The sequence below is a fragment of the Molothrus ater genome, chromosome 19 (genome assembly GCF_012460135.2).
Source record: "Molothrus ater isolate BHLD 08-10-18 breed brown headed cowbird chromosome 19, BPBGC_Mater_1.1, whole genome shotgun sequence".
NCBI classification, from domain to species: domain Eukaryota; kingdom Metazoa; phylum Chordata; class Aves; order Passeriformes; family Icteridae; genus Molothrus; species Molothrus ater.
Genome location: NC_050496.2, coordinates 7740578 through 7755700, shown reverse-complemented (window position 1 = coordinate 7755700; position 15123 = coordinate 7740578). Strand labels below are relative to the sequence as shown.

General features: G+C 40.3%; 2 protein-coding genes across 2 annotated transcripts in view; one reads left to right on the top strand and one right to left on the bottom strand.

Moving 5' to 3' along the window:
* STXBP4 (syntaxin binding protein 4) overlaps positions 1-10097 on the bottom strand; it is a 66870-nt gene extending 56773 nt beyond the window's left edge. The window contains exons 1-4 of the mRNA XM_036394295.1: positions 10038-10097; positions 8502-8552; positions 1199-1272; positions 905-1000 (exon numbers count right to left, since the gene is read on the bottom strand). Coding sequence (XP_036250188.1) covers positions 905-1000; positions 1199-1272; positions 8502-8539 — 208 coding nt within the window. The 5' untranslated portion in view covers positions 8540-8552; positions 10038-10097. The remainder of the gene's footprint in view (positions 1-904; positions 1001-1198; positions 1273-8501; positions 8553-10037) is intronic.
* Positions 10098-10315: 218 nt separating this feature from the next.
* On the top strand, positions 10316-14783 carry LOC118693935 (cytochrome c oxidase assembly protein COX11, mitochondrial). Its single transcript, XM_036394835.2, has 4 exons — positions 10316-10567; positions 10634-10789; positions 11875-12000; positions 12509-14783. Exons 1-4 carry the CDS (start codon positions 10331-10333, stop codon positions 12689-12691), a joined length of 702 nt encoding a protein of 233 aa, XP_036250728.2. The 5' UTR covers positions 10316-10330; the 3' UTR covers positions 12692-14783.
* Positions 14784-15123: the final 340 nt, after the last annotated feature.

Here is a 15123-nt window from a genome sequence, read left to right as displayed (position 1 = left end):
TCAATTTTATGTGACTTAATGCATTAAACAACTTTATGACCCTTGGCACCTGATCCTAAGTAAGGCAGATAATTGAAATAAGACTAGAACCTATAAATCAATCTTACTAACAACAGAATAGCCAGCAAAAATAACTGTCATTTAGCTATTTTTACTACTTACACACAGCAAAAATACTTTTGAGACTAGAATTTATAGTTTACAGTTGTGGAACTAATTTTATTTGACTCTTGCTCTTAACATTATTGTAAGTTACCATGTGTGGATATATTAATATTTTAGACATCAATAAAGTCAGTTAAAAGATATTTTAGAACCAATTCTACCTTTAACCTCCTGAAAATCTCAAGTTTAGGAAGTTGATGCAGATTATTTCAAATGATCATTTTGCACAAGACAAGCTAGAATCTCAAAAAAAACCCATACAGAGAACTAGGATGGAAGTCTGTAGCTTAATTATTGCACTCTACTGAGAGTAATTTCTTCTCTCCACACAGACTTTAGCCACCAGCACACCAACATTAAAAAAATAGTAATAAAAATTATCAGAACTTATTAAAAATACTAGGTTTATACAGGAAACCTCACTCTTATACCTTATACATTAAAAGTGATTCAGCATCTCAACACTCACTCAACAGAGGTGCCAACTGCCAGAAAGATTGCCAGTTGCCTTCACCAGCCATATCTAGATTTGAACACATATTCAAGACCTGAGTGTATTAAAATCTTTTTCCATAAAGGTTCCAAGTTTCATTTATTTATCTTAAAGTAAGCTAACACCTCATAGATCCTGACCAAACCATATTATTTTAAATATCCTTACCCATAAAGTAAAACAGACTTCTTTTGACAGCTTTTTATATGCAGTGTGTATGTAGCCAAAAAAGTTAAAATGACTTACTATCTATAGCAGCCACGCCCCCAGGTAGAATTCTCTTTATGAAAATCCCATAATCTTCTGCTGTTTGTGCCCGATAACCTCCAATAATTTTAACTCCTGAACAACAAACAAAAAGACAAAAGTGAAAAATTGGTTATTCCACCTGTGGTTAGAATTGGTTATTCTATTGTGGCAAATGTATTTGCAGTCAAATCCATGAAAGCGAAATAAACTTTCCTGATGCCAGGTATGAGCTGGCAAAGGTGTTTTTAGGTTTGATTTACTCAGAGTAACAGAATGTGCAATCTTAGTTACCTAATCCATTCTGGCAATCAGAGAAAGAGATGCGGTGAACAGCTCGATTTATTCCATGAGGGCCCATAATGGTCCTAAGGAGCAAAATAAAATCAAATTACAGAAATGTAGGTAGAGCTATGTTAACAAAGAAGAAATTACAGTGACTGTGTTTTCAACTCAAATACAAACCCAAACCAACTTTCTCCACTGACAACTTCATATTGTTTGATATCTATGAGCCACCATCTCCCCAGCCAAAAATCAATCTGTTCATCACAAATATCAGATGAAAAGGTACAATAAATATACAGAATTTATTTCCTTTTCCCCCACAGCTGAACTGTGAATCCCAGGCTGAACTGTGAATCCCACTCTGTGTAATAAAGGCATTGTGATTAAATATAAACAAAAGTCCACAAGCTGGTCCATCTTAACATTTAGGCAAGAAAAACATTCCTTAAAATCAGTTTTCATTAGGTAATGAATATTTGAACAAAAGCACAGCTAAGCCAATGCACAAAATTATTTCCTAAGATATCTAAAATATAATTTTTTATATTTATGGACATAATATTTTCCCAAATCTACTTATTTCTTCACTCAACATTGATTTCTGTCTCTATTGTAAAAAAGGTTTCTTTCCAAACTCTTTTGCCTGATCCTCTGTGTACCTTCCCACTCCAAGGGGAAACACCAGGATGGCACTTGGAATTGTATAAAGGCAGAGAAATATTTTGAAGGCAGTTGATCATGCAACAGACTTAAAAAAGAATACAAAGTAAAATTAAGAGTTTTGAAACTTAAATTTACAATTTCATCAGACTCATGACCAGCACACTGCTCTGAGAATGCAGAGTATTAAGAATGGAAATAAATCCAGATTACCCTTTACCAGGTTTTATTTTCATGTAGATGAATTATGGGTAAAAAACAGTTAGTTGTATTATATCTCCTCTGTCTTTTCACTGCAATATTTTTGAAGAAGACTCAGCAGATCTCTTCTAGAAAAGAGCAGAAGCACTACTGAGGTTTTTCTGCTTTGACCTACATATTGCTCTACATTAGATAGAGTTGTATTTTCTAGAGGGTCCTAGTGAAATGTAAAAACAAGAATTCATTAGCAGGGTGGGAAAGAAGATCAAAGTGGAGGACACAGTGACCCAAATCCTTCCAACCTAATCCAGCACACAGCCTGAACTCTATGCCTGAAACTGGGTACATCTGCAAAAGCCAGAGTACATCATTAAAAGGTGCTGTGCCAGAAGGAAGAGAGAAATCCAGAAAGTTCAAATGTTCTTAAATTCTAGCACAAGCCAAGAGATTCAGCTTCTAAAGAACATCTGCAGTTCTTTTGGTTTTGGAAAAGAAAACTGGATGAGATTTGTTTATCAAATGATAAGCACTAGCTCTGAAAAGCAACAATTTCCCAAAATCTCATATTTCCAAGTATTTGCAAAATTAGCCTTTGCTTTAGAAAGGCTGGCCACAAGAAGAGACCTAATAATTCTAATAACCTTAAAAACAAAAAGTAAACATATTCTTAAAGCACTGTGTAATTTTCACTGTAGTATTTCTTGAAGGATTTGTTTCACAGGCTAAAAAGAAATAACAAAACCCAGTGGATTTGGTGTGTGTTTGACAGGACTGCACGTGACCATGCCATGATATGTCAGAGCATAAGGTACCCTTTGTAAGGCTAAAAGTGAACCAAATTGCTTTTACTTAATCACAGCCTGAAAGGAAGAACAAATCCCCAAGCCCAATATTTATTTAAGAATACCCTTAGGACAACCTCCTACTCCATGACAAGAACAGAGTATTTTGCATTACTACCCAGTACTGTCACTGCAATTATTCCACAAATTGGTTTTGAGGCTGAAGGACAGCATCCCAGTCATGCTTTGTCCTGCTCTGAAATCTTAAACAAGGCATACTGATCTTTAAAATAGGCAATTATTCTTTTTTTTTTTTTTTCTTGTCTTTTGCTGCTTACTGCTGTTGGTTTTGCTTTACCATTCCCTCTCAGCAGTTTTCATACAGCAGTTTTTTGGTAAAAATTAAAAAGCAAGAACAGAAGTTACTTCAACCTCACACAAACCGACACAGAGGTTTTACTTTCGCAAAGTCTGAAAAGATCAAATCTCAGACTTTAAGTCTGAAGTTTAGAGTTTGCCAGAAATTGTAGAACCTCTTTATATACTACCATATAAAACAATAATGAAATATGATCAAATCTAACAATAGGACAATCAATAGGAAAGAATCTACATTTTCAGAAGTAACTGGCAATGCTTTCCAAAGAGAGATCCTAACGGAACTAAAATGGATTCTGACAAAGAAGACACAGAGAACACACAACTAATTGTTATTATTAGTCAGTGGAGAGGAGTAAGGTATCTCTGAAACACTGGAATTGTGATGCTGCCACCTACAATGAGAAATAACTGACACTGTGGACAGACAACTTTTACAAGGTACTCAGGTCTGTTTATGCTCTAAAAACTAAATCCCTCCAACACATGCAGTTTAAAATTACTTGATCACATAAAGGCAAAACCAAAGATTTTCAAATGCCCCAAATTTGTTTAGCATATCACATCTAGTCGACTTTCAGGGTTAGGGTTTTTTTCCCCCATATAACACAGATCTTCAAGTCAAGCTACTTGTCATAGTTCTAACAAAATAAACAGAGCTTTAACAATTTCACTGTAAAATGACTTGGGTACTTGGGTTCAGTACCCATCCAACATTTATTTTATGTCATCAATTTCAATATTTGTGAAATATTAGAATATTTTCCCCAGAGCTTTAGAAACATGCTCAACAGTATAAATAACGAAATATACTTTTAAACCAGTTGGGAGTAGTAACAAAAAATAATTCAATTTTTTTTTGCAGAAAAATATGCAAATTAAATAATCAGTTGTCACTACTCATTTTTTGAGGTCAGGTAAAAGTATCTGTAAGGAAGGTTTTAGCACACAGAGAAGATGTGAGGCAAGACATGAAATAAACAAGTAAAACTCACCAAAATTTACACTATAACCTTCTTACACTAAAAAATACTAAACTCAACACTCTAGCTGAAGTCCTGGAATGCTAACAGACTAAGTGTGCAACATTTTGTCTAGATGCTCCAGTAAAGGCAATTAAAATGAACCTGCTTCTATTACTTTTTAGCAGCATACACAAAGAAGTTCAACAACTTTGGGTTTTATTTCTTTTAGTACTTATCAGAACACACAGATCCAGATATTCATCTGATCTCCATTCCTGAGAAATTATAAGTCATTTATGTGCACAAACAAAACATTTACCTATGTTTATCAACGGGAGAATAATACACTTTACTGACAAAACACATATCACTTGACACACAAAAATCTAAATTATAAACTCTGGCTGTTGATGAAAAGAAGCTGAAAATGATCAGCTTTTAAATGATCTTTCCTGTACTTTGCCCAATTACAGACTAGAGCAATGCCCTCAGAACTGAATGGTTCAGCATACCAGTATAAGAGAGAGAGACCATCAAAACGCTCTGGTTCATCTTCAGCTCCTGGAGAAAGCAAGGACATCCTTCAGCCCAGCAGGAAAAACAAGGACAACACAACCAAAACACACTGGAGGTTTCCAGTTCAGCCGGATAAAGGTTATGAGCAGGATGATTTCTGCTAACAACTAAAAAACCCAAACACAGAGCTCCAGCTGAGCGTTCTGCCTACTTAATCTTCTCTGAAAGCCTCTGCGTCACATGCACTAATTCACCTAGAGAGGTAATGCTTACTTTTTCTCTCTTTGAAACGGCCATTTAGAGCAACTTTAAAGATTGATAAATGCAAAGGACAAAATTTACTACACTGTGATTAAGCAATCTAGATCCAGCAGCCAAAGGCAAATGTGATGATCAAAAGCAACTTATTTCCTCCTGGTCTTCTAAAATTTATTTACATACACCCTGCAAACAAGGTCAAAAGCAGTAACTCATGACCTTTCTAAAGCAATCTTCCTAGCAGACTGCATTATGCACAGCCACACAAAAGGGAAAGCCAACAAAGCAGACTGGGAGTATTAATGAAACAAATGCCATTATGCTATTACTTTTCATTCTCAATCATGGTACTGGCTTGTGCCATGATCTAACTTGATTTTTAGACTTTCAAGATACAGCAGTCAAAAGCCAACACAGAACTTGGGTTATTTATTTTCTCTAGAAATACAAGCTGGCATGTACTTTTCTGTGAAAGGAAATAAAACTGCCAAATTTATGTCATTACACTGTGAATAATGTAGTTTAAGAAGTCAAATGTAACACCCTTGTTCCCAGAGGTCAGATCCTGTGACAGGAGACTTGGTCTTGCAGAGAAATGCACATTTTCAGAAATTCTGATCATTGACACCAGTTTGGTTAATGAATGTTTCCTTCCAGGCTTGCCACAGAAGCACCCCTACTACTCCCCCTCTCTCAAAAGATCATAACATGACTGAGCTTGAAATGAAAGCCTACTACCCTGTGTTCACTGAGGGCTTTAAGTAGAAAGGTGAATCCTCTCTAGGCAGGAGCAGCCCTGTGATCAGACAGCATCTGTCAGGCCTGGAGGTGCAGCAGGAGGGCTGGCTACGCCAGGAATGCAAAAGCTTATCTCAGGCACCTTTTTTTTTTTTTTTTTTAAAGCTGCAGTGACTGTGGTTTCATTAGCAGATAATCCTTCTGGGGAAAGGATGCCTTTGCTGAGAGACAACTTGCTGAACAGCGTTCATAGAGAGTGGTCAGTCCTGAAAGCCTGCAATGCACACACAGAAGGAGCAGAGTGACCCACCACAGATTAAGGAGCAGATCAGAGAAGGAAATGGGAACATAAAGCAGCCTTCCCAGTTCCCAAATAGTGAAAAACCCCACTGGCACAGTGACCACATCCATTCAGAGACGGAAATTTGCCCCTTTGCAGCATTTCCTCAGTCAGCTCACTCTGCTGCTGTTACCGGCATTACGGAAAAGCCATTGATATTGTAAGCCTCATATCAATTAGATTTGCTCTAGGCAAGGTTACAGAAGATAAAGTACCAATAGATTTTCTCCAACAAAATGAGCTCTGTATTTAACACCAGTGGAGTTCAATTTGTGGTATCAATATCAGGAGCATTTGTCAAAATACATCACTCAGACCAACCAGCATCACATTTTCTGCTATAGAAATCCCCCAATTAACACTGGCTCAAGGCTCTCCAATTTCCTTGTTAAAAAGCAAAAAGTTATTTTTATTAAACCAGACATAACAAACTTCTGCACAATTTAAGCAGGTATAAAGTAGTATTAACCTTATTGCTCTGATTTTATTAGCTATTACCAGTAATACATGACTTGTTCAGAAGATTGCTCCTCCACCCCTTCTTCAAAGTAAACTGTGCTTTGTTCAGCTTCCTGAACTCATCTCCAAGGCTTCTATCCCTCTTTACCTTCAAATTCTGTTGCTGTGCTGCTTTTAATGAATGACAGCATTATTGCTTCTCTTGCAAGTGCTCTGCCTTTCAAGAAAACGCTCAGAAGAACACAAATTACTTTTTACTTCCAGAAAGATCTAGGAAAATTGTAATTAAAAACTCCATGAAATTTAGTATAAATAAGTAAGACTAAATGTTCAAGAGCTGTCATTTGTTGTTAAGTAAGATTCATTTCCAAACAGCTGGAAAACTATTCCATTCTAGCCACATTTATAATTACAGCTTGCCTCTCCCAAGGGAAGTTTTGCAATGCTTTAGCAACTGAGATGGATTACATGATATTTTAGCAGATGACAAAAAGATTTCCAGAATCTTTGGAAGTTCGATTCACAAGATCTTTTTTGTTATAAACAAACCAAAAGCCTTTTACAAAAATCCTATACAAATCCATTATACAACTGCAGCTTTTCAGCTTCCCTAACCCCAAGTTCAGATTTTAAGGACCATAGGCAAAGGAATGCTGTATCATACATCATGGATGAGCACTCAGTATGATCCATCCAAACCCACTCATTATTCAAAATACATTCTGCTGATTAGGCTATAAAGGTTAAAAGAAAACATGGGTCATTATATGGCAACTGTTAAGCCTAAAAAAAACTTAGGCAACATTGTAATTGTGGAGAAGCATGAATGGTTTGAAGCTAACCCCCTGCACAGAGAAGAAAGGTATGATTTAAAGTTCAGGTAAACCTCAGTTAACATATAACCAAGTCCATTCTTGGAAGCATCATCTTCTACAAGAAATAAAAGTACAGAAAATGACAGCCTGCCATCAGTATGCAGCTGAAGTGCAGTTTTAGATGCCTTTCCTGTTCATCTCTAATGTGAAAAACCACCTTTGGAATACAGTGACGGAGGAACTACTCATGTAAACTACTCATCTTTCACATGACTCTAGCAAGCCACAGCCGTCTGAAAGATGTATCTTTGTGATCACATAGAATTTCCATCAGACAAGCAGAGTTTTGGCTTCTTTAGGTCCCAGTAAAAAGCAGGTCAGCTTTTTGAATGTTTTGTGGTTTTTCTTTTCTAACCAATCAAGTTATTTATGAGGTGGCATAATTCTAAATCTTAATGTTAAATTTTTTATTATTCTTCTGAATACTCTTTGCTGGATTCTATTGCACAAGTACAACAAACATGGTAAGTCCAGCAAGAGCTGCCTGTGCCTGGTTTTAATTCTGGTTTTGATGAGAGCATTGGCGTGGTTATTTGGCAGTTTGGAAAGAGTCTGGAGTTACACTTTTCAATCATGACTGAATCCATGTTTGACATTTAGAATCTGATCCAACTTCTAAGTAGATAAGATTATGTTTTACAGAATGAACATAATTTTTTTATATCCTGTGACATTGGTAAAAAATATAATGGTTCCTAAGTACTACATATAAAATATTAAAGGTATAGAAACAGAGTAATCTGAAAAAGTAATGCACTGTAATACAAAACCTCTAGTCTTATGCTACTGCAGGTACCCCAGATGTACAAAGAAGTGACCTACTATATACAAGCATGTTTTCATAGTTCAGAAGCATTAAATTAAGAAATCTCTATGCAGGGTTTTATCTCTACAAAACAAGTCCTAACCAAGTGCCAATTAAATTAATGAAAAGCTTAAGGGACAATTCCTTCCTTAAAGTGTAAATTCACAGGTGTTGGTGTCAGCTTTCCTACGACATTACTGCAGACTATTTCAATATCAAAGTTAATTTTCTTTAAGTCTTCATCAAGACAAGATCCTACCAATGAAACTGCAAAAATTTTAATATTATAATCCATTAATTGTATTTCTGCATCTAGGGAAAAAAGTACTTACTCCTTCTCTGTATTTGTGAGGGGATCTGCACTGGACATCTTCTTAGATGCACTATTAAAATAAAAGTTCAAAATTAAGAGCTCTGACACATGAAGAACAGGCTCCTACAGGATCAAAATCTTCTAAAATAGGAAAAAAAACCAGATTACAATTCTAGGATGATACAACATAACTGCTGAAGGCAAAGACAATCCCTTTTTTCCCCATGTAAAGTTACTTGGAAAGGGAGTGGTGTTTTGTGTGTCTTGTTTTCTCATGTTTTTTTAACTTACACTCTGGTATTTAGTGTCTCTGAACTTCTCACATGAAGTACGTAGAACAGGCCAAAACACACAAAATGGGCTTACACACCACTAATGTAGCAAAAGCCCCAGAAATTCACATTGTGTTTTTATTAGTACATACAACAGGTTGACAGGAAATACAACCATGGATGTACTGAACCACAGTCATTTCAGAAAGTGCTAAAAAAGCATTAATGCCAAAAAGATCAGTTTGTATCAGCAGTAGGAAATCTTCCTGACCTTGCGAGGTGCATGGCTGAACCCTCACATGCCACAACCCAGAACAGGAATTATTTCCAAAACAAGAGGGGCAAGAAACTCTCCCAACACACAGGCAAAGGCAGCACAGGTGCTCCTGGCACCAATGTCACACCATGGACCCTGGCCAAGATACAGCAGAATCCCCAGGTGGTGTCAGCCTCCACAAAACCACTCCAATTCCTGCATGTCTGTACTTATTGTGTGAAAAAGATGTTAAATCCACGTTGGAATGCCACAAATGCTCCTGCAGTAAACATTTTCAGGTTTTGCTCACTAAAGAACCAAAAAAACAGTCATCTGAAGATAGGGGAACTAACACACTATGGCTACACCGAGCCTTTACCATTCTCTTATTCAACGTGGAAAATGAAGAAGTACCAGGAACTGCCAGTCCTTGTGTGATTCACCTTACTGGAACCACCACAGAAGAGAGACACAGCTCTAAAGCAGTAAATTCAAGTATTGCTACAGCAAATTTTATTACAGTGCATGGCACCAGCCGTGTGAAAAACTATTGTTTGTGAACTTGCCCGACTCTGCCCGTCCTCAGGTTACCGCTGTTTACTAACAACGCTCGCTACCTCTGCAGCGTGTCAGTACCGCTGCCTGAACAAAACCAAATCCCTAGAAATGAAAATAACGAGAAGCAAAGCACCGGAGCAAAAAGGAACAAACAAACAACCGGTGTCAAGTGTCTACAATACGGGAGAGACTGCAGGCCCCGGAAGCACCACGCGGAGCAGCCCCGCACCCAGCGCCCGTCCTGGGGCCGCCAGCGCGGAATAACCTGAGGGACAACCTGAGGTATCTGCGGGACCCGGGTCACGCCTCTGGTACCAGGTACCTCCGGTGCGGTGTACCTGCGGGACCACTGCCCTCCCGGTGACCCCGCTCCTGGCCGGCCTTTCGGTGCCACTCCCGTCTAGCACAGCTCACTCGGTGCGGGACCGGAGGCGTGGAACCCCGCCGGCCTGTGGGCTGCTCCAGTTACCTCGTACACAACCTGCACCCGAGCCGTCCCGCTGGCGAGCGAAGCGGGAGCAGCCACGGGCGGCTCCGCCGGGACCCCCTCGCTCAGCGCGCTCTGAGGGGGCCCACAGGGCAATGATGGGACGGCGACTCGACTCGGCCCGCCCCCACCCTCTAATTTCCCTCCTTCTCTCCCGCCCTCTACTTTCCCTCCTTTTCTCCCGCCCTGTTCCCGCCTCCGCCCCGCCCCGTTCCTGTCCCATTCCCCGCCCCGTTCTCCCCGCCGCCCATCCCGAGAGCCCCCGCGCTGCGGTCATGGCGCTGTGCGGGCGGGGTTGGGCGCGCTGTGCCCGCGGGCTGCGGCTCGGGGCCTTGCCTCGGCCCGGGCTCTGCGGGACCCGCGGTGTGCGGGGCTCCAACCCCTTCACGCGGCAGCAGGAGGAGGAGTGGCGGCGTCGGAACCGCTCGGCCGTGGGCTACATCGCGGCGGCGGCCGTGGGCATGGTGGGGCTGTCGTACGCGGCCGTGCCGCTCTACCGCCTCTACTGCCAGGTACGGGGGGCCCGCGGCCGGCGCCGGTTCCGCGGGCGCGGGGCCCTCACTGCCCTTCCCTGACAGGCCACGGGGCTCGGCGGGACGGCGGGCACGGGGGGCGACGCGGAGCGGATCGAGCGCATGGAGCCCGTGCGGGACCGGCTCATCAGGGTCACGTTCAACGCCGACACGCACGCCAGCATCCAGTGGAACTTCAAACCGCAGCAGAGCGAGATCTACGTGAGTCACCGCCTTCCCCCCGCGCAGAGCTCTGGTTACGGTCGGACCTTTCCGATCACTCGGTCCGACCGTGCAGCCGGCACTGTAACCACTAAACCACAGCACCCACACCAGGTCCAGCGCCTCTTGGGCAGCTCCCGCCATGGGGACTCCACCACCTCCTTGGGCAGCCCTTCCCAAAGCTTGACCACACCAACAGTGGAAAATGTTTCTGATATGTAATGGCAGTCTCCCCTGTCTCATCCCAAGGCCGTTTCCTCTCGTGCTCTCAGTGCAGGCACGGCAGAAGGGCCGATCCCCACATCACTACACGCTCCTGTCAGTAGTTCCAGAGAGCAGTGATGTTCCACTGGAGCCTCCTCTTCTTGAGACTGAACAACCCCAGACATGTTCTCTAGAACTTATATCAGCTTTGCTGCCCTTTGCTGGACGTGCTCCAGCACTGCAATGTCCTTTTTACAGGACATTGCGTGTAGCTGGCCCTCTGCCACCCCATAAACCCACTGAAAGTTATTGAAACTATATTTATGTATATACTTCATGGTATATACACCACATGCATGTTGTACATACCCCATAAAAGTGTGTATTTATACTTAACAATATACAGTATAACAACGTATATAAATCTGTACCATTTCTCCTATTGCCCTATCCTTATAGGAACTTTTTTTAATATTTAAAAAATCACAAATTAACTCTTCTGTTTCAAATTAGTTCTCAAAATCAGGAGTTAGGCTTCTTAATAGTTTGAGTCCAGTACTGAAAGAATAACCTCAGAAATTAAATGCACACCATATCTAAATCTGCATATTTAAAATGCTCTGTGTGCTGTTGAACTGCTGAGGATAATAGTAGACTCAGGCAAAATGGGTAAGATTAAAAATACGTAGAACAGTATTGAAGCTTTTAATTTTGAATATGGCTGAATTGCATGTAATCAAAACTATTTGTGTAATAACCAATTTGAAGCAGCAATAGAGAAAATTAATTCTAGATAAAATGTAAAGAACTTGGTTTGAGGGGTGGAGGGCTGCAGTGAATTAAAAAAAAAATAAAAATCACTGTACAATTATGTTACACAGGTGGTACCAGGAGAGACTGCACTGGCATTTTATAAAGCAAAAAATCCTACTGATAAACCAGTAATTGGAATTTCCACCTACAACGTTGTCCCCTTTGAAGCAGGACAGTATTTCAATAAAATACAAGTAAGTATGAACAAAGCAAAGATTGCATTTTCCTTTACACAAAAGAAAACAGTTACCCATAAATTGCATTTTAACCCTGGACAACATTCTTCGTATGCCAATATTTAAAGAAAATACCTTGTTTTTTTCAAGTGATAAAGTGCATCAATTCATTCTTAGCTTTACTGTCCTTACATCAAGCTGCTCATCCCATCAGAGTGGCTCCAAAATCTCTGTTATTTAGTACCACTCTGAGGGCAGGCAGAATGATGTGAGCTGGCCTGGCCCCTTGATGTCTTTACACACTTCATTAAAAGCTAATATATTTTTTTCTATATCACCAGTAACAAAATTTTGACAGTAACAAAATTGCTGTCTTGTTGCTCATCTTATTGATCCTTCCAAGGATTTTAGGGGTGTAAAGGGAATGAGAGTTTATTTTAAACCATTAAGATTTCTTTCATGTTGGCAGAGATAAAATTTATCATCACTATTGTCTAATTGTGGATTTTTTCCCTCCCACCTGCAGTGTTTTTGTTTTGAAGAACAGAGGCTAAATCCTCAGGAGGAAGTGGACATGCCTGTCTTTTTCTACATTGACCCAGAGTTTGCAGAGGACCCTAAAATGGCTAAAGTTGATTTGATCACTCTCTCTTACACCTTCTTTGAAGCAAAGGAAGGACAGAAGTTGCCACTTCCTGGGTATCAGTAACAGGCCTTCTCTACAAAATCTGACTTCTGCTACATCTGAGTGCCAGTTTTGATGCTGTTTTTCCTTGGAAGAAAAAACTGCAAGAGTACTATGAAATAATACTATTAAATCTCCATGTGCACATGCTGTTATGAAAGTATATGTATATATATTTTTTTTGGAAACCAACTTAATGTATCCCTATTTCTTAGGGATAGTATTTCTTCATCAGACAGTGGAAGGGAACACATTGTTCCTGAAGTAGAGAGGGTTTTCTCAGGCCATCTTTTTGTAAGATGTTATCTGAATACCACAAGGCAAATTTTTAAACCAATGTATAAATTAAGAACTTCTTTTAAATACAGAAGAAAAAATCAGTTGATAACTAAAATTCCATTGCTGGCTCCGGAAAATAACTTGCATGTTAAGTTACTTTAGAAGAAGGTAAACCCAGGTAATAAATTAAGGTAATCTCATAACTAAACAAAGTTAGCCTGCTATTTCTGTGTAAGCCTCCCTGGCACAGGAGGAGAAGATGATTCAGAAGGTGATGCACCCTCTCATGTTATTACTGAATCAGTAGTTCATTTGGTAAGAGCAGACTGCTCTAAAGCTGTTATCATGAGAACAGTACTTTAAGTGTAAGCACATCAGATCTCTGGGATGGCTTCCATTTGGAAACACCATCTTATTTCCGTGTTGTGTCCCACTCATTTGAAGTATGTGTGGCGCTGTTGTGTGCACTTTGCCTCTGCAGAGGGCTCTACACTGGGCACCTCCACAGGAGACAAGCCTTGCTTGGGTCTGACATGCTTTGAGGGTAGGGCAGGGTATAACAACTGCTCTGAATTGCAGCTGAATGAACAGCATAGGTGTCTCCTCAAAAACCAAGACCAGCCCAGTCAGGGGCTGAGTTGGCCTGAGCCTGCTCAGCAGTGCAGCAGCCCTCCAGGGGGACTCTTACCACCAGAACACATAAGTGGTGTTTATGTAATTTTTGGGCATGATCTGTGCAGTAGGTCTAATAACACTTCATCGCTGCCTTGCAAACCAGGAGCAAGTTGTAGAGCAAGTTCAAGTAGCCTGCTCATTTTCAGACAGAAATTGATATCAGCCAGTATCTCTTATGCTGGGCCATGTCTTTCTACACCTTCCAGCAGAGATCTACTAAAGTAAGAGTGATGTTGGTTAGCTTGGACTCTGAAAAGGCAATGGTAACTTCCAGTTACTTAAGTCTCAATTATATTTGCATACAGTTACCCAAAAACTGCTTTTTTGAAAATAAATGGATGCTATCTTTAAAATCCATTATTGTACCAATTACTTGTGTTGGTTAAACAGATTTTGGATGACATACAGGGCTTCACTGTTTATTAATGAAAACTTTTTATTCTTTCATCTCTCTAATGCATTTTATTCAGCAGAACATATGAAGCCCAAACAAGTGAAATATATCTGTATGAAGATAGCAGCAAGCTTTATAAATCCAGTATGCTTCAGGGAAAAAAAAGTAACATCAAAACAAATCTCTGAATCCGGGCTAGGCGAAAAAAGACCCCCAACTTCTTACCTCCGTTTTCTTTAGTCCATTGTCCTTCTGAAAGCTGAACTGATTATGGCAGTTCTCCACCCATTGCTTTATTCTGGCCACTTTCTTTAGAAGAAAAGGAGTATGCCCCTGACAAGTGGCAGTTCCATAAAAATGTGGGTTCTCTGCCTGAGTTTGAAAGCCCAAATTTGCACAGATACTGAGCACATTCCCTCTGTAACACCACCTCTAACCTTGGTCATTAGCCAATTCCCTTCCATCTCTCTGTGACCATTTGTGGGATTCACATTTTCTGAGAGAAGCAGAGAAGAGAATGATCAAAACAATTTGATCATTTGCTCCTGTTCTTTTGTGAACATGTGGAATGTGCTGGAAGATTATTTACCTGAAGGAATCTGGTAATTGGATTCTGGTGTGTTTTGTTTTCTTGACCAGTCTCTGCAAGCTGTGTCGTGACGCTCAGTCAGGAGACAGTCACAAGATTTTGTGCAGTTGAGTTCTTGTTCAGTTTCAGTTTAGATGTAGTGTAATATAGTACAATAAAGTAATTAATTAGCCTTCTGATATCATGGAGTCAGATGCATCCTTCTTCCCAGACGTTGGGGTCACCCTGCTAACCCGACAAGCGTTGTGCTGCTGCAAACACGGAGAGGTTCTGTCAGCAGTTGCCCATTATGGATTACACTGAAACAGCCCAGTTTGATTTGTTACCCTTCACTGTGTGGGTTCTGCCAATACAACCCAGCTATAGGGGAAAAATTAAATCAATCCACCTCCAATCCTATTTACAGCTGTTTTCTCAGGCTGCTGTCCAGACCACTACAAATTAGCAAAAAAAATGAGAGTAAAGCAACTCACCTTTTCACCTCAAATTAAAAAACTCCCAGACTCCTTCGAGGTTGTG